This window comes from Mus caroli, chromosome 14 (genome assembly GCF_900094665.2).
Source record: "Mus caroli chromosome 14, CAROLI_EIJ_v1.1, whole genome shotgun sequence".
NCBI classification, from domain to species: domain Eukaryota; kingdom Metazoa; phylum Chordata; class Mammalia; order Rodentia; family Muridae; genus Mus; species Mus caroli.
Genome location: NC_034583.1, coordinates 39,539,060 through 39,563,818, shown reverse-complemented (window position 1 = coordinate 39,563,818; position 24,759 = coordinate 39,539,060). Strand labels below are relative to the sequence as shown.

Here is a 24,759-nt window from a genome sequence, read left to right as displayed (position 1 = left end):
AGTATAGACACAGTAAACCGAGGCTCACAGACGCAGAAAAAACATAAGTAACCAGTATAGACACAGTAAACCGAGGCTCACAGACGCAGAAAAAAAGACACATCAAACTTCTTCAGAGATAAATAAACAAAAGCAAAAGTGACTTATTTACCTGCTCATTAGCCAGGGCCTGCAATTTCTGCACTTCAGCTTTTAATAAGAAATTCATATTCTGTACATCCTAGAGCAAGAAAAAAAAAAGGATACAGGATTAAAAATATTTCATATAATTCAAACTGAACTTGTGGCAAGATTCTGCTTAAGAGTTAAGTAAAGGTCTCAAATTATAAATTTCCTAAATCATATATCATTCATTTGTGTTATTTGGCAAATTTCTGGAATTGTTATGGAAGGCATTATGAGAAAAGAACCCTTCTGGGCTTTTCCTTTTAGAGCTTAAGAAGTATCCTTCTTTACAGTTCAGAAAAGAGAAAGCATTTTCCATGAGTTCTAGAGTATTTTTCTTCCTTCATACAAATACATACTGACTATAATCTTTAGGGTAATTCAGCTTTGAGTCCTATCAAATCCTACAGCAAGCCATCTGAGCTACTGTACCTTAAGCTCCTCCTCCTTGCTTGCTAAGTGGTCCTGTTCATTCGCTAATGAATCTTCAGTCTGCTTTAGCTGTTTGTCCTTTTCTGCAATCCTTCAAGAAAAATATATTTATGCTTTTAATAAGCATTTACAAACAGGATTTAAAAGTCTTACATGGAAAGGATCATCTTAACTACGTTAGTTTCTCCTATAACTGTACTTTCTCTTTCTAGAGACACTATTAAGTCTACTAGTCTACTAGTAAGCATCATAAAGCATGATGGCAGAGAGAGAGAGAGAGAGACGGAGAGAGAGAGAACGAACTTGAAAAAGTTTGCTCCCTCCTTCCAGCGTGTGAGACCAGGGTATAGTATTTACATCAATCAGGCTTGACAATGAGAGCCTTTCTCTACCCCCAAATATCCCCTATTTTATGGCAGGATGGTCGTTCACACCTGTACTCAGGATGCAAAGGCAGGAAGATCACCACAAATTCAAGGACAGTCTAGGCTACAGAATGAGGCCCCAAATCATAGATACACAGATGGATAGACAAACAAATCCATTATTTAAAACTTAAGTCAAAGAAGTTAACTTACATTGAAAAGTCTGGTATCAAAACCAGATTATAGGTCATCTGCACACAACTGACCTATATCTGTATAGTTATTTAACTATGCAAATTTACTTTGAGTGTATGGCCTACTGTCACAGGGCTAGACACAGCAGAACCACAAGTACAAAGCAGTTTCAAGCACTAATTTCCTTTCACTACTCTGAAACCACAATTGCCTCTTCTACATCATTACCAATATTGCAAATGAAGGAAAGTTAGGCAGCTCTATTATAACAACAACAAAAACAAAGTGTAATGTTTGGGGACTAAACAGACACAGGTTAGAAGAGAAGATTAAAATAGAGTTCAGGGTAATTTTCTAAACAGGTAAGAGAGTGAAATTAATTGTATATTGAATCAAGCAGGCATCTGTTAGTGGTTATCAATTATAAGAGAAGTGTGGAATGGCAAGCTTACACTTTATGTAATTCTTCTGCTAGAACTGAAGCGGAGGTCTGAGAAAGAAAAACATTATCAACATAAGAGCATTTGAGAAAAAGCTTAAAAGCTGTACAATAATCAAAACAGAGCTTTTAAAAAGAGAGAGAAATTAACATATAAAGTTGTTAAAGACATATCTGGTCTATGGTGAGTAGCTATCATCCTGAAAGCATATCTGATCTCCAACAGCCACTATTAAGGAATTGACACAACACAGCACGGAATAATGACAAGCAGCAAGTACATAAGGGGCAGAGACAACCACAGAGGCCATCCCTACCCCTGTGCGTGCGTCTCTTCTTCAGCAACAGTGTCTGAGAGGATGCCCTTCATGATCAGACAGTGAGGAGACGGTCAGTGACGTCTCTCCACTACTGAGGTTCTCACACACTCAGGCATTCTGACAGGCTGGAACACTACCGCTCAGCTGACAAAGATCCCAATCTAAGTGGGCTTGGTAACTCACAAACATACAGCTCCCTTTTGCTGAATTAAATGGTTCTCCCCCAGCTAATTTTACAGTATCATCTCTACAAAAAAGCAATTAGGAAAAACCATTTATGTGCACAAAGCTTTGGAAGTTTGAACTCTAAAATTACCTTTTAATGTTAAAATCACTTATTATGTAAAAGTGAATTTTTTTTTCTTTTTTAAAGATTTGTTTTTATTTGGAATATGTGTAAGCAATGGGGGACATGTGCACATGACATGAGTGCAGTGACAGAAGAGGCCATTAGATTGCCTGGAGTTGATGTTGAGGCAGTTGTGAATCACCTGGCACAGGCGCTGGGAACTAAACTCTGGTCCTCTGAACCTGCAGCAAGCACATGTAACTGCTGAGCCAGCCATCGCCAAAGTCCAAGAGTCAAATTCCTACTACTTGCTGCTATAAATAATTTTAATAATTTTAACATTCAACTGAAATTGAAATTTATAGTATATGTATTTGTGGAAGCCTTCACATTTTTCTGAATGTTCTATCATTTATATTACAAAGCCTACCAATCAATCAATCAGTCAATCAATCAAAGAAAGCAGCAATGCTATCAATGTTTGCCACTAACTAAACTGAATTATACGGTTCAAACTGAGCCTTCTGCAAACAACCCAGCTTCCTGCTGTGCATGTGTGGGTCCTGAGCATGGTCAGCTGGCTGTGACAGTGCATCAACCACCCCATCAGCCCAGTCTGCATTCACACTGGCCAGCCCTTCTGTTTTGTGACAGAGTTCGAGCCTTTCCCCAGGAGTGAGTGTTCTCACCCTACCCCTTCTAATAACACAGGTTTGGGGTTCTTAGTGCTGCCCAATATTAGATATAACATTTAGTGGTTGAAACTCTGTACCACTACAAACTGACTCATTGACTAGTCTCCCAACTACTGAAGTTTGGCACTAGAGAAACGTCAGATAACTGTTACAATGGCTGGAAAGCTATGATTAACGGTAATCAATTAAAAAGCACCATTACCTGAGCTGCTATCTGGGAATGGAATTGTTGAATCTGAGCTTTCAAAGCCTCGTTTTGTTCCAAAATATCCTTTCATCAACAGCAAACAAAAAGAGAACAAAGGTGTCATTAAAAAATACTCAAGTATACATGAACACCAAGATTTACATATTCTTGATATCTCTAAATGATCTTTATTTAAAGCGTTTTGGCATTCTCTTTTGAGTTCATTTACAGGGCAGACATCAAGGCTGGTTTACTGTCGCTGATCCTATCACAGGAAGTCCTAAGGAAGTGGATGAGCTCATCTTTAACATGCTCAAAGATTAAATGTTAATTATTTACCACCATTAAACATTAGGACCTATGGGCTGGAAAGATGGCTCAGTGGTTAAGAGCACTGATTGCTTTTCCAAAGGTCCTTAGTTCAAGTCCCTGCAACCACATGGTTGCTCACAACCATCTGTAATGGGATCTGATGCCCTTTTCTGGTGTGTCTTAAGACAGCTACAGTGTACTCACATAAATAAAATAAATAAACTTGAGAGGGGGGTAGGTAGGGGGGAGAGAGAGAGACAGAGAGAGAGGAGAGAGATGGGGGGAGAGAGAGAGAGAGGGAGAGAGGGGGAGAGACAGAGAGAGACAGAGAGAGACAAAGAGAGAGAGAATATAAATGAATCTGGACACTCCACACTTATCCTAATTTCTTTTTCTTAATGATTTGAACACTGAACTGGAAGTTTATTGAACTTAATGCATAATAATGAACTTAATGTATAAGACATAGGTTTTGAACTTTTCTTTACTTGTAATTTTTGAATTAAATTATAATTAAACCATTTCCCCTCAACCTCTCCGATGGCTCCTCTCCCTCCCTCTCAAATTCGTTATTTTTAATTATTACTGTAGCACATGTAAACGCATAAAGACAAACAGATACCTGCACTTGGATCTGCAGAGACTCTTCTTTGCTTGCCCGCTTTTGCTCGGATTCCATCAACTGCATTAGTCTTTGCTCCAACTGCTGTTTTGATACCAAGGTGTCTGTGAGCTTACTATGTAGACTCTGGACTTCATTTTCTTTGGCCACAAATTTACTTTGTAAGTCTGGAGTAAACAAAAAACTACATCTTACAAAATGTCTCCTCTTCCCCTCGATCGTTCCTCAGTGTATGCGTTGCCCTCTCTGGAACACTTGCACAGATCCGCTGTCTCCTACACAGTCTCAGAGGCTCATCCTCTCTGTGCAATGCCAACCACCTGTCGAATTCCTCTTGCCATAGAGTGAGTTCTTCTGGATCAGAGTCTGCGGTGTCTCTCTATATCCAATCTGTGCCCAAGACTTAGCACAATACTGCATACTCAATAAGCATTAACTAAATGAGATATAAAGGTTTTTAAATGTTTCTACCATTTCTTGAAAGCACTCTTTATTTCCCAAAAGATACCTTAATAATATGTTAACAAATTCGATGAAAATTCCTTGAACTCTGCTATACAGAGAGATGCCAAGGAAATCTATTATCTCAAAGCTGTCATTTAAAATATTATTTAAATAATTTGAAATGAAGGGTAACTTGTTTCCTTTCTTCCTTCCTACAGGTAACACCCCCCTACACACAAATAAATAAACAAACAAACAAACAAACAAGAAAAAGTATGTGTGTGTGTATATATATATATATATATATATATATATATATAAACTCAAAATTGCAATAAATGAAGACAACGTGAATTTAAAGACAATCATTAATTTGGTTGAAAAGAGAAAAGAAAACCTAAATCAAAAGACTACTGACAGCACACCACTGGCAGCACGAGAATCATCGCCCTGTCCCATACCAAGAACAAGTCATAGTTCAGAGGGAAGCCAGAAAAAAGGAGCTGCGCATGTGTCTTAGTATGTCCTTATCTTAAGAAGGGTTAAGTTCTCACATTTATAAGACAATACAACTCAGGAAGAACTGCTGAAGATCAATCATGTAATAATGGACATATCTGGGATTAGAACTCACAGAAGAGAAATATCTATTACCAACAGTTACAATTAAAACATTAAGTTCGGGGCTGGTGAGATGGCTCAGCAGTTAAGAGCATTGACTGCTCTTCTGAAAGTCCTGAGTTCAAATCCCAGCAACCACATGGTGGCTCACAACCATCTGTAACGAGATCTGACACCCTCTTCTGGAGCTGTCTGAAGACAGCTACAGTGTACTTATACATAATAAATAAATAAATCTTTAAAAAGCAAACAAACAAAAACATTAAGTTCATGATGTCAAAATTCTTTAGATGAAATCATTGCTGACTTATAGCTCAATCTCCAGATGAACCAATCTTACATGATAAAAACTATTTTAGATTACTTAATGCCTCCACAAACACACTTCTCATACTCATATGCATACTCATATGCAGCTGGTGGAAAAGAACAAAGCTTTATCCAGTGAGGGAGAATGAGGCATGGCAAAGAGCAGACAGAGTGGCAGAGAGGAAGAGAGTCGTAGGACACAGGAAGTAACAAGCATTAGAGCATTAGAACAAGCACGAAGACCACACCTCCAGGAGGGGCCATGAGGAAAGTCTAGCATCTAAGATGTTGAGGAGAAGTGGATTAAGAAATGTTTGACAGTACTATTCTCTTACACAGACTCTAGCCACATGCATATATGTAAACAAATGTACATGTAGGTGGACACAGCATAACATAAGGAAAAGAACAGAAGCTAACCACTAGGGTGTGGGCGAGAGGGAGGACCAAATGCCATCGATAGACACGAGTTATGAAAAGACTAGCTGCTTTTCTAGTTAAAACTCCGTCATGGATTTCCCATTTTTTGGTGGCAACTAATACATAAAAATATATTTCGGTGAACGAGTAAAACGCAATGTTAAGCTCCATGACTTTGGAATAGCTACTCTAACTGTATAGGTCACTGAGATTATAAAATTGGGTCTGGATGATTTACAAGCTTGGTTTTTAATATAATAAAGTTTATTTTTTAAGAAGATTCACTTTAGCTAGATGGTGGCTCACGCCTTTAATCCCACTACACAGAAGGGAGAGGCAGGTGTATTGCTGTGAATTCAACACCCACTCAGTCTCCATAGTGAGATACAGGGCTATGCAGAGAAACTACCGAAACCAAACCAAAACAAAACAAAACAAAACAAACCGCCTCACTTTTTTAAGTACCAGAATTCAGTCTGTTTAGAAATATAGAGTAAACTGCTGAGGTCTAAGAAGACATGGTCAGCTAGAGCACAGTCTGAGGTAAGCCACTAAGAATAAAGGCAAAGGAGCAGAGCTGGAGGCTGGAGAGGTGGCTTAGCAGTCAGAGCACTGCAAGACCCAGGTTTGCTTCCTAGCACCACATGGATGCTCACAATCATCTGTAACTACAGTCCCAGGGGGTCCCATACCTTCCCCTGACCTCTTGGGGTACCAGGCACACATGCACATGATAGATATACACACGTGCATACAAAACACTCACATGCATAAGATGAAAGAAATAAGCCTAAAACAACAGAGAAAAGAGTGCCGCTTTACTCTCTACTGGGTTTATACTGAGAGCTTTCTAGCAAGACCCCTGCTTTTCACTCATAACATGTAAAACACTACACATTTAAGTAAGTTAAAGTATCTTAGCATAAATAACATCTTTACATAAAAGCAGAAGTCTTAAAGTGTCCTGTGCTTATTTTGGTGTTGACCAAAAGGGCTAATCAGAGGAAACCAAAGAGCTAACAAGTCAAACTCTTATTTATCCTACATGGAGCCATATTCAAGTTTAGAAAGACATTCTGGCTAGTGTTTATGTCAATTTGACCCAGGGTTGGGTCATCTAAGAAAAAGAAATCTTAACCAAGTAGCTGTCTCCAGATGACTGGCCTGTAGACACACTAGTGGGGCATTTTCGTGACTGGTGGTTTATGTGGGAGGGTCCAGGGCAGTGCCATAAGTATGCATATAGAGCTAGGAAGCTAGGCAGCTTCCTTCATGGTCTCTGCTTCAGTTCCTGCCTCCAGACTCCTCCCTTGCGTTCCTGCTCTGACTTCTCATCATGATGGACTACAAGCTCTAAGATGGCTCAATTGTTTCCTGGCCAGGTGGACTTTGGTCATGGTGTCTGCCACATCAAGAGAAACCCTGAGACAAAAGGGAACAGCAGAGGTGAAAGCAGCACAGTGAACGCCCCAGTCAAATGAGCAGGCAATGCTCATGTCTGTAAAGGCAGGCGGATCCAAGGAAGCAACTGTCTCTTCAGAAGGCTACAAGTACCACCAAGACCAAAGGCAAGCCACAGGGAAACGGCCACGGCCCTGCTCTTTTTTTTTTTTTTTTGGTTTTTCGAGACAGGGTTTCTCTGTATAGCCCAGGCTGGCCTCGAACTCAGAAATCCACCTGCTTCTGCCTCCTGAGTGCTGGGATTAAAGGCGTGCGCCACCACGCCCAGCTGGCCCTGCTCTTAACAGCCCAGCAGATGCTAATTCTCCTGCAGTATCACTGCAGACAAAGCCACGAGGTTATTTTACACCTAACAAGTGTTGAAGAAATAAGATAATCTGAAAGGACAAAAATCTATTTTTATTTGTCTGCTAGATGCCGAATAATCTTTCTCCCCCGACAGCAGAGAGAGGAAGTGTCCCAGTCTGCACAGGTGCTTTCTTTACCTTGCTGGGCAGCCTCATGCTCTGCCGTCCTCTTCCTGATGTAGCTCTGAACTTCTTCCCATCGCCTCTCAGCTTCTTGCAGTTGAACCTTGATATTTAAAGAGAGAAAGGGAAAAAATAAAAATCAACCCCAACAAGATTCAACTGTAAAAAAGAGCCATTTCTCTATCGGCCACACCCACCATCTTCTCCAACACCCCAGGACATCAACTCTATGGACATTAGATCATGACAGACAGCTGCTCCTACAAACTTATCTGACCCACTGAGCTAGAAGCTATTTTTCACCATTCTTAAGTCCCTAAGCTATTAAGAAACAAGACAGAATTTATTGCTAAATCTCAGTAAGAACCTAAGACTTTATGTAAAATATTTTAAAATATACATATTACAAAACACTTCTTAGGATAATTAACTGTGATGCCGCTTATCACACTCCTCCATCCAGGTCAGCAGGAAATCCCCTGGGAACCCCAGTGCTAGAGGGAAGACACTGACATCACTTTCACAAAGTATGAACAAATTTTGAAAAAGAAAAAGAAAAAACAAGTTATAAAACTGTGTGGAACTGGCGTCAAGGTATACTATCTATCAGTGTGGATGAGGGATTAACAGTCAGGTTGCCTATACCCTCTATAAATTGAACTATCTATTTTTAGAAAATCCTCTTCCTCAGGAGGAGGAACAGGTAGCCATCAGCCCTTAAACGTGTAAGTTCCCGAGTTCATGTAACGTACGGGAGTGACTCTGCTCCTCGTCAGGCAGCCTGAGAATGCTACATGTCTCATGAGAGCATGAGTGCTTCACCACACACCTGCCACTTGGGGTCTGAAAACACCAAGGGTTTGTACACCAAGGCTCAGGTGAAAGCCCTGGAGGGGCCTTTGGGGGAGGTGTGGTGCCAAAGCTGAGAGGGGCTCTATCTGACTTGATTATAGACGATAATAGTAATGCTAAAGGTTCCTGAATGCTAAAGGTTTCTAAAATTATTTTTCCTTACATGTGTAGACATATATAAAACACACACATACACACACACAAAATAATTCAACCCTTACTTGTCTATCATTTGGCTTCATGTTTCTTATCGCAGTCTGTAGCTTCAAACCTAGCCCTAGCCCTTGATGAATCAAGACATAACTTTGAAAAGGCAGAGTCCTTAGAATGTGGGTCTAATTTAACTTCACACTAGATTTCTCAAACCTATATACACACTATGTCATGGAAGTGGGGAACGTCACATTTACAGAATGGTACAAAGAGGGAGGGAGGGTCACCTTGAGCTGGGTAGCAGCTTGCTCTGCATTCTTCTTCTGGACTCCCTCTTGCTGCAGCTTTCCTGTCTTCTCATTCAGCTCACTCACCAGCCTCCCACAGTCTTGGCGCAGTTTATTTAGCTCTGCAGATTGCCTGCAAACAGTGACTAGATTAGGGATTTTGCATTGTTATACACAAAGAACTCACAAGCACAACATCTTCTGTGTTAATTATGCTGAACTAATAACCCCACTTACAGGCAAACGTAAGGGAACATGACTAAGTAGTACTATTGATCCCGAGTGTACTCTTTAAACAATTCAAATGATGGCAAGCTCTAAAAACCACTATAGTGCTGAAAGGTTGACTAAGAGAGTAAGAGCTATGCAAGCTCAAAAACCTTTGAGCCAACCCAAATTTCAGTGGCAGGAGAGACCCAACTCCCAGAGCTGCTGTGTCCTCCATATGTACTCCACAGAACAAAATAGGAAACATATTGTGGCATACAAACGATAATAATAAAATAATCTTAAATCTAAAAAATTACCATAAGATGTCAAGAAAAAAATGGATAACCAAATACTCAAAAGCAGAAACAGACATGTTGCTACCACTGAACTGATCTGAAAAGTTCCTAATATGGATGCTAGCGAGAAAGTTCAGCAGTTGAGAGCACGTGTTGCTTTTGCAGAAGGCCCGTGTTTGGCCCTATTACCCACATGTGACTCATGACCACCCCTCCTTCTAGTTCTAAAGCACCTGACGCCTTCTTCTGGCCTCCCAGGCAAGTATGTGGTACACAGACATGCAGGCAAGATACTCAAGACACATCATATAAACCTTTTCAAAAACAGCACCCTCCTAATACCAATACCATTGTAACTGGACTTGGCCTGCTATCCAAAGGGAGAGAACGTTTTCAATTCTAACGAGGAAGCTTTTACTTCACTACTGCAAATAATAACCAGTGCTTAATTTGTGAAAGACTACCAGTGTCTCTAAGTCCCCCATGAGCCACCTGGACCCCTGGGATCACGAACTACTAGAGGTGAGGAGGGTCAAGACCATACGTTTGAAAATCAGTATGGCAGGTGCTCCTGAGGATAACGAGATCTAAGCAGGGCTAGGCTGACGGGCAGCTTCACTGCATGTGTGCTACTTCACTGGCAACCCTGATGCTCAGGGGGCTTGGCAGTCTGCACCACTCAGAAGAGCCAGCTCTCACACAAGGAAAGCAGTTGTTCCTGAAAAGTAACTCAAGATTCGAGGCAAACGGAGGAAGCAAAGCTCAAGGCAGTCACTACCCAACACCCCCTTAGGACAGAGGTAAACGTCTGTCATCGGTGGAGAGCGAGGCATCTGGACACGTACTTGCTTTCCAGCTGGTTTGTAGTGTTACTGACAGCATCTCTCAGGATACCATTTTCCTGCTTCAAATGAGCTATCTCTGCTTCCATTTGTTCCTGAACTTGCTGAAACTATTTTAAGAATATAAAAGATTAGGAAACAAAGATCAGCAAAGTCACCTTTAAGAGAAATTGCACTATAATAAAAGAGTAAAAAGCATTAAGAAAATGAAATACAAACCATCTTTTTCATGTCAATATGAAGAGACTTAAAAAACTGCTTATTAATAAATGCAAAGTACAAGCTGGGCGTGGTGGCGCATGCCTTTAATCCCAGTACTCGAGAGGCAGAGGCAGGTGGATTTCTGAGTTCCAGGTCAGCCTAGTCTACAAAGTGAGTTCCAGGACAGCCAGGGCTGTACAGAGAAACCCTGTCTCGAAAAACCAATTAATTAATTGATTGATTGATTGATTGATTGATTAAGTGAATAAATAAATAAATAAATAAATAAATAAATAAATAAATAAATAAATGCGAAGTGCAAACTGCCCAGCTCAGAACCTAACAAGATCATTAGCTAAAATCCATCTGAGGTAAGATGACAAACATGCATCAAGTTTCAGAACTAAGATATGATTTGGGACTTATCAAACCCAACACAGAAGTCCTGTTCTGACCCCAGAATATGTCAATATTATATTACAAGACTTTTAAAGTTTTAAGTTGGATGAGGTGGCACATGCCTTTAATCCTAGTATGTGGGAGGCAGAAACAGGTAGAGCTCTGTGAATTTTAAGGCTGGCCTGCTCTAAATAGCAAGTTACAGACCACCTAGGACAACAAATGGAGAACCCATACCTCCAAAATGTCTGGCTATCCAAAGTTTAAACATTATAAATATGCACAGACATTTATAAAGTTATAAATTAAGCATAACTAAGAGACATCATAAAATCTACTTGAAAAAACATTGGCAACACTGGGGCTGTTTACTGTGCTAAGTAACACAATTTTATGACATAAGTGACATGAACTGTACCATCGAGCGACGATCTTCTTTACTCACGTTTGCTGTGTGCTGTTTGAGCACACATGAATGTGTGCATGTGTTCAGAGGAGACATTATGGGATTAGTTCTCTCTCTGCTACCTGAGTCCCAGGAACTGAACTTAAGTCATCAGGCTTGGCTGCAAGCTCACTGAGCCACCACGGCTGGCACCACCTTTTTCATATGTACAAAGTCCAATGGCACTAAACATATCCATTCTGCTCTATGGCCAGCATTACCATTCATGTACATGATTCCTAACTAACTCATATTCACCCCTCAACCACTACAATCACTACTGTAACATTTCTTTAACTTCTAATTGTTTAATTTCAGAATTATAAAATCAGACAATAAACACTAATTCTTACAGTCATATAAGGACTTGTCTTCCTTTACTACATAAATTATTCCTTTATGAGAAACAAATACTATCAACTAACAAAATACAGTATGTAATTCCTCCTCACAGTCAGCTATTGGATGGACACAGTGCCCCCAATGGAGGAGCTAGAGAAAGTACCCAAGAGCAGAAGGGGTCTGCAACCCTTTAGGTGGAACAACAATATGAACTACCGAGTATCCCCTGGAGCTCGTGTCTCCAGCTGCATATGTAGCAGAAGATGGCCTAGTCGGCCATCATTGGGAAGAGAGGCCCACTGGTCTTCAAACTTTATATGCCTCAGTACAGGGGAACACCAGGGCCAGAAAGCGGGAGTGGGTGGGTAGGGGAGCAGGGCAGGGGGAGGGTACAGGGGACTTTGCGGATAGCATTTGAAATGTAAATGAAGAAAATATCTAATAAAAAAATTTTTTTAAAGTATGTATTTCTAGTTTTCATGGGTCACGGGATTCTATGAACTCCATATACAGATTTATACATCCTGGCCTCTACAAAACATCAAGCAGAAGCAGAGTGCGTGCATCAATTAACCTTCCACCTTCGACCTGAGAGGCTACTCTAACATGTCTCCAATGTGTTGGAGAGATGACCCACTGTTTAAGAGCATGTGTTGCTCTAACAGAGGACCCAAGTCAATGCTCAGCACAACATGGTGATTCTCGACCATTTGCAATCCCAGAAGTCCCACACAATCCTCTAACCTCTGAGGGCTCTAAGCATGCATGTGGTACACATACATAAATGTAGGCAAAGACTCAGACATCTAACATAAATGTTTTTAAAAATGTAAAAAAGGAACTTGTCCTAAAAAAACTGAAGTCAGTTGAAGATCAGTTCTTGAATGTCTCAAATTGCTTGGGAACAAGAAGACTGAAGAAAACAAACACTAGAAACAGTGGACAGTGAGAGCCTAACAATGCCTCTCATTTCTGTTATTAGCGATATTTCTGTGAGAAACAATGAACTTTGTTAGGCGTAAGGAATAATTTTTTTTTTTGGTGTGTTTCTCTGTGTAGTCCTGGCTATCCTAAAACTCACTCTGTAGACCCCAGGCTGGCCTCGAACTCAGAATCTGCCTGCCTCTGCCTCCCAAGTGCTAGGATTTAAGGCGTGTGCCACCACTGCCTGGCAAAAACTATTTTTTTATTTAAAAAATATCTGAAACTAATCACAAGTTAGAATACAAAAATATAGTAGTAAGGACTATAAATATTCTATCTATAATTCTATATATAACTAAGCTAAGAATTGAATTCAACAATAACTATATTATCAGGGTTACTTGTGGAGAGTTCTTGGTACAGCTGCTTCAAGGATATTGGCAAGAACATTTACATTGGGCTAAAACAAGAGAGTGGGCTCAGGTAAGAATTTGACATTGGGCTAGGACAAAGAAGTCGGCTCAAAAATGGATACAAGTGAGGAATGTGTTCTTTGTATCTTGATCATCTTGTTAAGACCCTGAATACAGTAATCCTTTATGTCTTGTTTGTTTGTTCCTTGACTACTTAGTCTTTGACCTAGAGCTGACCCTATTCTTTGCATGTATTTGCATATACTTGCATTCTATACCTACAATGGTATAAAAGCAGACTGGAAAAAAAAAATAAACTCACTTCAGCACTTGCTGGGGTCAAGTTAAAATGTTATCTAATTGTCTCTTTTTCCTTTAATCCTTACTCCCTCCCTTGAGACCATTGACTGACAGAGCTGGCTTGGTCATACCATCTGAACTAGGTGTTTCCAGGTTCTTGGAAACCTGAAACATCTTAATCAAAACACTGACAAACTGCAAACTGGCAAGGAAACTATTGAGAAGTAAAACTAAACCACAGATAACACTGCAAGTGTGCAATGTCTTCCTGAGCTAGCGCACGTAAGATCCCTGGCTACTGTCTGGGTCCCTTGTTTATGGCATCTAGGACAATGAGTTGGTTGCTAAGGACAAATATCAGCAGTTCTATTTTCAATTATGTAAACCTTGTTTGCTATGCCTGTCCCTTCCTGTGATGCATCTAATTTTAATCTATGCATACCCAATTACGCTCAGATATAAGGTAGGTTGAAGTGGAGACTAAAGGGTTCTTTGGGAACTAGTTGTTTGGTCAGATGGAAACACTGGAAGGAGTGTCTCCTTAAGTGAGCAAAGGTGAAAAGAAGTTTCACTAAGGTGGACTCATGAAGGAACAAACAGTTCACTGAAGCAACACAAATGACAGGATTATTTTGCTAAAGCCAAGCATGTGAAAAGACACATGATAAAGGATTCTCCACTAAGGACATGTATGTATTGGTCCACCCTACATGCATAGTTGAGCTTCTTTTTATCAGGACTCCATAGAAAGGCCTCTCGACTATTCCACAAACTTGGGCGGATCGGCTGAGTGACGTCAGCTGATACAGACTCAGGCTCTTGTGCTGAGGTGAGACTCATGGTGAGGCAAAACTTGTTTGGAGGGTATATAAATAGGACTCAACAGACAGTGATGAAGACTGGGCATGGCTAGTTTGCATAGCTAGCTCCTTGGGTCTCATCTTCTCTGACCTTCACTTCCTTGAGAGGCACAAGGAACTTCTGATGTTCCTGCTGGTCTTAATCCCTCTTGATTTGTGCTGATGCAGCTGAGGCCTGGCTGTTCCTGCTAGGTCACATCACTGCTGCTGATCTGGGTTTTACCAGACTGCTAATGTATCATCAGTAAAGTGTCTGGGAGTGGACGGAGGTACCTCTGCTGACCTATGAACTGAACTGCTAATTTCCTCTCATCACAGATGGGATTTGCTCCACAGAGCCATTTCTAAACAGGTCCGCTTCCCCCATATCCTAACCTTTCTTTTCCACTACCTCTGGTGGGTGGTGGATTAGAGGGGAAGTTGTTAAAATGTTTAAGAACTATCATTAAAAGTAGGCTTTGAAGCCGGGCGTGGTGGCGCACACCTTCAATCCCAGCACTCGGGAGGCAGAGGCAGGCGGATTTCTGAGTTCGAGGCCAGCCTGGTCTACAAAGTGAGTTCCAGGACAGCCAGGGCTATATATACAGAGAAACCCTGTCTCGAAAAAAAAAGAAAAAAAAAAGTAGGCTTTGACGAAAGGATGGACCATCCAGAGACTGCCCCACCAGAGGATCCATCCCATAATCAGCCACCAAACGCAGACACTATTACATACACCAGCAAGATTTTGCTGAAAGGACCCTGATATAGCTGTCTCCTATGAGGCTTTGCCAGTGCCTGGCAAATATAGAAGTGGATGCTCACAGTCATCTATAGGATGGAACACAGGGCCCCCAGTGGAGGAGCTAGAGGGGTCTGCAATCCTATAGGTAGAACAACATTATGAACTAATCAGTACCCCCTGGAGCTCATGTCTCAAGCTGCATATGTAGCAGAAGATGGCCTAGTCGGCCATCACTGGGAAGAGAGGCCCCTTGGTATTACAAACTTTATATGCCCTGTACAGGGGAACGCCAGGGCCAAGAAGTGGGAGTGAGTGGGTAGGGAAGCAGGGCAGGGGAGGGTATAGGGAATTTTCGGGATAGCATTTGAAATGTAAATGAAGAAAATAAAAAAAAATCTCAAAAAAAAAAAAGTACGCTTCGAAAAAATTAATGCTATAGTAGGTAAATAGGGTTTTTTTTCCCCCTATTTACTGAGAGGACACTGTCTGACCACACATACATCCAAAGCTAGGTAGACAGGATGGGCCTACTGCCTCCTGTACCTGGACAAATCCCAAAATATGTTTACTAGAAATTAACCACAAGAAGGATGTTAGAGAAATTTGCTCTACTGCTGTAGGTGAAGTGGGGTAAACATGCAGCTCAAAGCAGGTACGAGTCGCAGGCTGCTAGGTGCATTCCTAGGAAAGGAGTAGGAGCCCAGCCTGAACCAAGTCCAGCCCCAGGCTGCTAAGCTAGTCTTATATTTGCCTGTCTCAAATTTTATATAAAATATCTCTAAGATTCACACCAATAAAGATAAAAGTCAAAGGATTCAACATAAAGAAAATGATTTAAACTATTGGAAATTTAAAAGCAAAAACAACAACTTGATCAGTAAGAATTTGACATTAATAAAGTTAAATCTCAGATCTGTACTTTCCTTTAGATCTAAAGCATCAGCCAGCAAATGAAAGTAACAATTTAGAAGAATTCTATTATGAGATTAAAATCTCAACTGACAACTCCAAGCTTTGTTCATCAAGGGACAGAAGAAAAACAGGGAGAGGAGGAGAGCAAAAATTCACTGGTCCAGACCTAATTAAAATCCTTAAAATGAATGATGCATAGAAAAAATTGTAAGAACCAGATCTCCGGAACATCAGAGACTGAAGAAAAATGTAGAGATGCCTTGAGTGGCCCAGGCGTCATTCTCATCCATTCCCACTCAGACACCAGGCCCCATCCTAGCTCCTGTGGATTGACCAGTCCACCTCATCTTCTCATTACCAGGATCCAAGTGTCTTTGGCTGCTCGGACTTGAGTTCCTGCAAACGTAACGTTACCCCTTATTCCCTCTCCATACTTGCTGCCACAGTGACCATCAAAAATTAAAACGGATCACTCTGCTGACTTCCCTAAGTTCATTCAAAGGCTGACAAGTCTTCAGGCATCCGAGAGACACTCTAATGGATCTATACTTATTTCCAAATCTCTATTTCACGATACCTTGGCTCCCAATTCTTACAACTTGTATTGTATTTCTCACAAAATTCTGCACTCCCAAAATATATAGTCAGTGACCCCACTATCTACACAGATGGGAATAAAGAAGCTCACCACGTAATAACTCTTTCAACCAAGCCCCCACCCACACCTCCAGCTTCACTTGACAATGTTGATTCAGAAGGTGCAACACAGCCTGAGCACCGTGTCTCACTACTCTTCTATCTACTATCAGTTCATTCCCAACTTTCCCAACTCCACCACTTCAATGCACATCATGGCCACCTCCACTGGCCTGGTGTATTGCCCCCATCAGCTTTCAGCTTCCGATCTTATCCCTACACAGAATATTTACGTAACTCAGAATAAAGAGAAGTGAGTTTAGCTAGCCACTATATGTCAATAGCTCCACCCATGCAAAGCACTTAGAAGTTAAGCAAACGCACATAATTCATCTTACTTCCCAAGACTCCAAACCTACCTTCATCTGCATCTGCTGAGTCTCTTGGTAACTGGCATGCATTTTGTTTTGAAATATATTATGTTCCTTTTCTAGTGTTCCAATCCGATCTTTCATTCTTGCTATAACAACACTGCTTCTTTCTTTCTCTGTCATCATTTCCTAGAATAGTAAACCAGAAAAGAAATATATGAAGAACTTATTATGACAATACCAAAGCAAGACAATGTTCTAACAGTAACATATCATGAATCCATCAGGGCTGCTGTACAAAGCAAAGTCAAAGGTTAAAAAAAGAAACAAAGAGTCTCCTGCAGCCCTACTCTCCACTCGACATTTATTTACAAACACTGTCCAGATTGTTTCTATCTAAAATGCACGTTTTGATTCAATCATTATAAAGGCTGTGAGCCTGACATAAATCCTACATGCTAATGTGATTGTAAGAAAAAATATTTTAAGGCAAAACAGTGATTATTTCTCACTCTCCTTTGGAGTTCAATGAAAAGACCAAGAAAGGCGTTAGAGTAGGAACCAAAGACAGGCCTGTCCTTTAGAGGAAGAGACGCAGGCTATCTATAGCAGAAAGTAAGTTAAAAATAGCTAGCTTAGAAAACAAAGACTTATTATCTTTCTAATTCAAATCTTAAAAGATAAACTCCTAGAACAAATATTATCCAAGCAAATGAAAACAAGCAATGTTGGTTATCTGCAGGTATGAATACATCCCTGCTTTAAGAAACTGTGACAGAACTGAAGCTTTTATGTAATTTATTATTTATATACTTACATTTCATATTTTAGATTTATATTTGAAAGCTGTTATACTGACATACAATGCACATAACAGTTTATTTTTAGAGAATTACATTAAATGTATTTTTACAGAAGTATCATACTAAAGCCAGTTATGCTGGCAATCATGTACAATCCCAGCACTGCAGGTGCAATGAGGGTCTCAGGAGTACGAGGTCACTCTCAGCTATACAATCAGCTTTAGACCAGCCTGGAATACCTAAGACTGTTCCAAAACTATGGGGAAAAAAGCACTGCACTTTATTAAACTCCATATAAAATATGGTTTAATAAAAAGAATTTTATTTTGAAGATAAGTCACTCAGATGGATATTTTATGCAGCTATTTAACTTAGTTACCAAGTATACACATCCCCAGTATACAGGACGATGACACTTGGGTTGAAGCGGTAAATAACCATTAAAGGGTATGCTCACAACAAAACATCAAAAAGTAACAACCTATTTTTTTAAACTTCAAAAAACAGTACTAAATGATATTCACATCAAAATATACTAAAGTTAACTATAAGGAAGTGGGCTTATAGCATTTTTGTGCTTGCACTGACTTTTCTTATTAGTCAAGCTCACATAAAGGTTCACAATGAGAGTGATGCATCCCTGTGGGGTGGAGATGAAATCGCACACACGCTTGTCTATACCACTCTATCTACTGGAGGAAACAAATTCTCTCCACAGCGCCACTTCTAGTCTCCCAGTCAACACAAATATCTTTAAAAAGGTTTTTTGGGGTTAGATTTTTACCCCTCAGACTAAAATGTGTAAAGTTTTAAAGAAACAGAATTTAAAAGTATAAGTAGTTATCACAAAACTTTCCATATATAAGTAATAAAGGCTTCACATGAGTAAATGGACATTATGCTTCTCAGAAGAACAGATCCATATCACAGCCACTTAAAACAAATTCTTGTGTTCTGAGCACAATGGTTTTGCTATGCTCATTAGACTAATAAATATTTTTATTTTATTTGTTATATCATGAATGACTACAAGTCTTCCATATGAAAATCTTAAAACTATTTTTACTGTATATAAATTTGCTCTATATAAATTTATTACATAAAAATTAAATTAAGGTGTTACGGCATATGGTGCTTAAGTCTCTCACTGCTTCCAACTCAGGAAACGCATCCCTGAACCGAAGAATGTCTTCACCTGAGTCAACTGCTTACAGCGCTCCTTTGAGGCAGCAGCATCTTCCTTCATGGCAGAGAGCAGCCTCTCCTTCTCCTGAAGTTGATGCAGAAGACCACTCAGTTCTCCTTTATTCGACTGTAATTGAGAAATCAGGACGGAATGAGTAAGTTGAAATGACCCAAAGAAGCTGTGAGCATGAAAAAGGTACTATGAAGAGCCCATGAGTCAAGAGAATGTACGTCTAAAATAAAATGATTGCCACACACTAGTCAAATAAAATCAGATAAGTCACTCCGACAGTGAATATTAGTAGGGTACAAAGCAGCATACTTTAATAAAGAAGTATAGAACTAACACTTATAAGCCCAAAAGTCAAAACAAGTAATTTCCCTCCTTACTTTTCCAAAGGATTAAGAGACTATGAAATCACATGACCTCTCACCAAGAAGCAGCCATATGTAATTTCAAAACACAGTACAGGGAAGACCAACAGAGCAGTGACAATTGGACACGTGCTCAACAACTCTGTCACAACATGCCAAGATGCCACCAGTGCCGTTCTCTGAGATCAGGAAGCACTATTCCCAAATCAAAAAACAAAACAAAACAAAACAAAATCACAATGTCCCATTTGACATGAGAAACAAGTGCAGTTTCAAGCAAGAACTTTCTTGGAAGACAGTCAAAAGCTAAATGAAGGAAAAGAGAAAATGAAGAAATTGCATCAACTTTACTATTCTAAGAACACAGCAAGCAGAGGTGGGAGGAGGGAGTCACAACATGGGAAGTCCAAATGGGTCAAAGACCTCACTGCCTGAACAGCCCCAAAGACGACCCTGGACAAATTCACCATTCGCACCCAGCACAAAGACCATGCAAGAAAGGAGACTCCACAGAAGAGGGAAGCGCCACACTGGATACATCAGAGCAGATCCCTTCCCCTCTCCTCCTCCCTCCTCCACCCTCAGTTCATGGCAGCCATTTCTATGTGCCATACATTCCCCGTAACTCCTGCCTGCCTCCACACTCTTAGTGTTGGCTCTGTGGATAAACAGTGGCCCAGGCCTTGGCTGTGCCACCATCCTTCTTTAAACTTCTTGGCCACAGTTGTGCTTGAGTTTTCAAGACGTTTTCATGAAAACTCTACTTCCAAGGTTTTGTCAGATTAAACTCCTGATTTGTTGACTGTGGACTTGAATGACAGTTTAGTGAGGTTAACATGACTCCCTTTCCTTCAATTACTTATTTACTATTCTCCACATAAACAAAGCCTGAACTTCACACTCTTGTCATACAGACAATACACACAGTGTTTATCTGCAGCTTTCTCCTGCTGCCTGAACTGGCAGGCGTGAAGGGTGTGGTCAGAGGGAACGCTGAACCCTAGTACACTGTAGTTCTATCAGAGCGTGCACACAGCATACCTCTGCGGTCATCGTTTTCAAGTGAATTACTACATTATCTATAGTGTCCCTGAAAGACCTGAAATCTCTGTGTCAGGCAAACATTAGCTCTCCTTTACCTGTCTTCACTACCTTTTACGTCTTAGTCCTTTAAAAACATAGAATGTCTAAGTGAAAAAAGCGTTAATTTTATTTCTTAGTTTTGTTTTTTTCTTTTTTGGGTTTTGGGGGTTTTGTTGTTTATTTGTTTGTTTGTTTGTTTTTTCCAAGACAGGCTTTCTCTGTGTAGCCCAGGCTGTCCTGGAACTCACTCTGTAGACCAGGCTGGCCTCCAACTCAGAAATCCGCCTGCCTCTGCTTCCCAAGTGCCAGGATTAAAGGCGTGTGCCACCACTGTCCAGCACTGCTTACCTTCTTTAAAGCTTCTTTTATCACACCAGACTTTTCCTTCAGCAGGTCTACAACACAAAGAGCTTCATCTTCAGAAAACATCATAGTCTTCAAGGACAGAAGGAAATCTTTAAATTTCACTTCAGCATTTTCTTAATTGTAAACAAAAGGAGGGCAAAGTTAGTATTAGAAACACAAACAATAATTTGAACAAATGTAAACATAAAAAAAATCCCTGACCTTAAGTAAAGTCAATAACCACAAGAAAACAGACTTTAGGTCAAGTAACAATAGCTACTTTAGTCAAAAGGGAAAAAAAATAATATTTATCATCTGTAACATGGAAAAATTACATTAGCTAAAAGTTTTCCCAGACTGCAGAATACTAAACTACCACTATGCTCTTACGTTTTATTCCATTTACTTGTTTGTTTGTTGTTTGTTTGGGAGCGGAGCACACATATCAGAAGACAACCCGTCTGAGATGGTTCACTCCTGCATGAGTTCCAAGGCTTGAACTCAGATTGCTCAGCTTGGCAGCAAGCGCCTTCACCTCCTAAGACTACCTCACTAGTCCTACCCTCACTCTTATAACCATGTAAGCACCTGGAGCAGGGAGGTGTAGCCTGCTCGCAATAGCCTCATTTCCTTATTAATCCTGACTGAGTAAAGCAATCTCCACAGATGAGAAGTCTGGGATGATGATAACAATGCAGTCTGCTTCTGTCAAATATAAAGCAGTGCTGGCCTTAAAACATCTCTTAGCCTCACCTACTCTAACCCTCCAGGGCCCCGGAGAAACTCCCTTTCCTCAAGGAACTTCTCCCCAGACCCAAAGCAGCCAGCCTAAGCCTGTTTTACATGCCAGCTGCATTACTCTGCAAAACTCTGCCTTTTCTATTCAACTCTTTAAAATAATTTATTTTATGTTCATTAGTGTTTTCCCTGCATGTATGTCTGAGTGAGGGTAGCAGAAGCCTTGGAACTGGAGCTAGAGACCGACGTGAGCTGGCATGTGGGTGCTAGGAATTGAACCTGGGTCCTGTACAAGAGCAGCCAGTGTTCTTAAAAAACGAGTCATCCCTACAACCCTCTTTACTCAGTTTTGATATGAACTTAAAACTGCTCTTAAATATACATTGAGACAGTATCTCTTTATGTAGGCCCCAGTTAGTACTGAACTTAGAATCCGCTTTCTCACTCTCCAGAGTACTATAAGTACAGGAATGTGCCCAGCTAAAACAGTCTATTTATTATAGGGGCTAGAGAGATGACTCAGTTAAAAGTACCAGCTACTCTTCCCAAGAGCCAAGGTTCAATTCCCAGCACCCACATGCAGGCTCAAAGTCATCTGTAACTCAGTTATTGGAGATCATATACCTTCTTCTGGCGTTTACAAACGTCTACATTAGTCTATCACTGAAGGAAGTCAGGAGAAGAGTTGTTTACTGGCTTTTTCCCTATGGCTTGTTCAGCCCTATCTGCCCAGGGCATCGCTGCCCACAGAAGGCTGGGCCTGTCCAGATCTATCAGGAAGATACTCCATAGACTCCCTACATACAGGACAGTCTGACAAAGGATGCGTCTTCTCAACTGAGGGTCCTTCCTAAATAAATGATGCTACCTTGTGTCCAATTAACAGAAAAACAAAAGAACAGTAGTGTCTGAAACAAACTGCAATGTCTTTACGGTACATATAAACTCCGCTGCTCTTATAGAAACAATAGTTTAATTACAGGAAATGATGGCTGGTACTTTCCTATTATCATTCTTCAGCAAGTGAGCATCAGAGTAGTCTATCTCAGGACTGCATGTTAGGATGTCTGATTCTTTTTTTGTCTGGTTGGTTTTTGGTTTTTCCAGACAGAGTTTCTCTGTGTAGCCCTGGCTGTCCTGGAACTCACTCTGTAGACCAGGCTGGCCTCGAACTCATTAATCCGCCTGCCTCTGCCTCCCAAGTGCTGGGATTAAAGGCATGTTTATTTAATATTTAATATTATTTAATTTAATTTAATTATTTAATATTTAATGTTAAATGAATTTTGGTTTAAAATGATGATAGAATGTTCAATCACTTCTGAAGTGGCCCTCCATGTACGTCCGTCATTCTGTGCTACCTATGTATGTATATGAGACGACTCTTCAGCACAGAAGACTTTAAAAACCAAAATGCCAACACAGAAAAAGATACAGATGTTCTGCGATAACATTTCATTCTTTATGTAAAAATAAACAAGTCTGGGCTGGAGAGCATTTAAGAACATCGGTTCCTCTTCTAGAGGACCAGGGTCCAGTCCCCAGCAACAACATAGCAGTTCACAACTGTCTGTAACTCCAGTGGATCCAAAACCCTCACCCAGACACACAGGTTGGCAAAACATCAAAGCACATAAAATTAAAATTAAGTCATAAAAAAAGCTAAAAATAAACAAGCCTATCCATCTCATTAGAATACAAATTTCCTATAACTTTAACAAATGGTAAAATTATACATATACCAAGAATTGTTTTAAAACAAATTCCTTTGATTTATTAACAATAAATGTTTTCTTGTTATACCAATTTTATATACCTTGGATTGCATAAAAATTTCTCAAGCAAAAGATGGCTAAGTGTTTAAAAGTTCAGAAGCCCTGGACTATAGAACTACAGTTAAGTCTTCTACCTCAAGGATATTCGTTGATCTTTTCAATACATTGATCTTATGAGAAAATGTGCATCAGGCCAAGACTCAAAACCCTAATTTTACAACACAACAGATCACAACACTTTGCATACTACCTTTGTCAGTTTCAATCTTCAGCTTTTTTGTTCCAGATTTCTGGATTCCTTCAACATGATCAGGTTTAATCCTATCAATAATTTCTCTCTTATCCATCATGAGATTTGAGTTAGCGTTATCCATCAAAGGAATGTAAGTAGTTGCATGAGTAAGGGGCTCATCCACCAAGACTGCAACTTAAGAAAGAACATCAGTTACAGAGTTGTTAAAATGAAGTAATTAAACAATATACAAGCACACTTAAATCTAATTACAAATGCAGTGACCCTAAAATCTCTTATTAGCTCAATTTAGTTTCTAATTCCCACTTCACATTTAACATGATTTCTAACGTATCAGTTTAATACTCTGAAATCACTCAAGTCATCTTAAATGGGTAGTGTATCTTCTCTAATAAGTGTTGAAAACGTTTCAATCTGTCCTTTAGCTACTTAACTCTTGTTTACTCTTTCTGAGATGAGATATCACTATGCACCTCAGGATGATCCTGAACACAGAATCGCCATGCCTCAGTCTTCTGAAAGATGAAACTATAGCTGTGCTACAACACCAAGCCATGTCTCTGTCTGGACAGATGATAGCCTATCGCACTGCAGTAGCACTCTTAAGGAGTCCATTTTTATTTATGATGATGCTGAGTTATATGCAACCCAGAATGACTCTAAACTTCTGATTACCCAGGCGCCCACCCCCATGTCGAGGTTCGGTATTTCTGGGGATTAAACCACAGCTTTCTGTACACTTTCCAGCCCACACGTGATCATTTTAAATCCAGTTTCTTTCCTATGCTAGGTATAAACTCTGCTGTTTTTGCTTTCAATAGTTTCTCCTTCCAATAGGCATGCCTTTAATTTCTACAGCACACCTTACTAAGCTTATCAAGAGCACAGGAAGGGCTAGATACGGTGGTACATGCAGTTGATCCCAGCACTCCGGAGGCAGAGACAGATGATCTCTGAATTTGAAGCCAGCCTGGTCTACATAATGAGTTCCAAGAAAACCAAGGTTACACAGTTCTTGTCCTCAATAAAGGAGAAGAAATGGAGGGAAGCCTACAGATTCTACTCTCAATGTTGTATTTTCTCCCAATGTAAGAAATTCTACTAAGGCCAGGAGGTAGTGGCACACGCCTTTAATCCCAGCACTCAGGAAGCAGAGGCAGGCAGATTTCTGAGATCAAGGACAGCCTGGTCTACAAAGTGAGTTCCAGGACAGTCAGGGCTATACAGAGAAACCCTGTCTCGGGGGAAAAAAAAAAAAAAATAGAAGAAGAAGAAGAAGGAGGAGGAGG

The 24,759-nt window shown here is 40.2% G+C and overlaps 1 protein-coding gene across 33 annotated transcripts in view; it reads right to left on the bottom strand.

The window, feature by feature from the left end:
* Ktn1 (kinectin 1) overlaps positions 1 to 24,759 on the bottom strand; it is a 90,738-nt gene that overhangs the window by 42,811 nt on the left and 23,168 nt on the right. For 28 of the 33 annotated variants that reach the window (XM_029469356.1, XM_021181171.2, XM_029469354.1 and 25 more), the window contains exons 4-15: positions 23,468 to 23,644; positions 20,708 to 20,838; positions 18,912 to 19,028; positions 16,962 to 17,102; positions 10,390 to 10,496; positions 9,039 to 9,171; positions 7,762 to 7,849; positions 4,022 to 4,188; positions 3,103 to 3,171; positions 1,610 to 1,647; positions 598 to 688; positions 152 to 220 (exon numbers count right to left, since the gene is read on the bottom strand). In XM_029469356.1, the coding sequence (XP_029325216.1) occupies positions 152 to 220; positions 598 to 688; positions 1,610 to 1,647; positions 3,103 to 3,171; positions 4,022 to 4,188; positions 7,762 to 7,849; positions 9,039 to 9,171; positions 10,390 to 10,496; positions 16,962 to 17,102; positions 18,912 to 19,028; positions 20,708 to 20,838; positions 23,468 to 23,644 (1,328 nt within the window). The remainder of the gene's footprint in view (positions 1 to 151; positions 221 to 597; positions 689 to 1,609; positions 1,648 to 3,102; positions 3,172 to 4,021; positions 4,189 to 7,761; positions 7,850 to 9,038; positions 9,172 to 10,389; positions 10,497 to 16,961; positions 17,103 to 18,911; positions 19,029 to 20,707; positions 20,839 to 23,467; positions 23,645 to 24,759) is intronic. The other 5 variants (XM_029469358.1, XM_029469357.1, XM_029469362.1 and 2 more) reach the window with 1 other exon arrangement.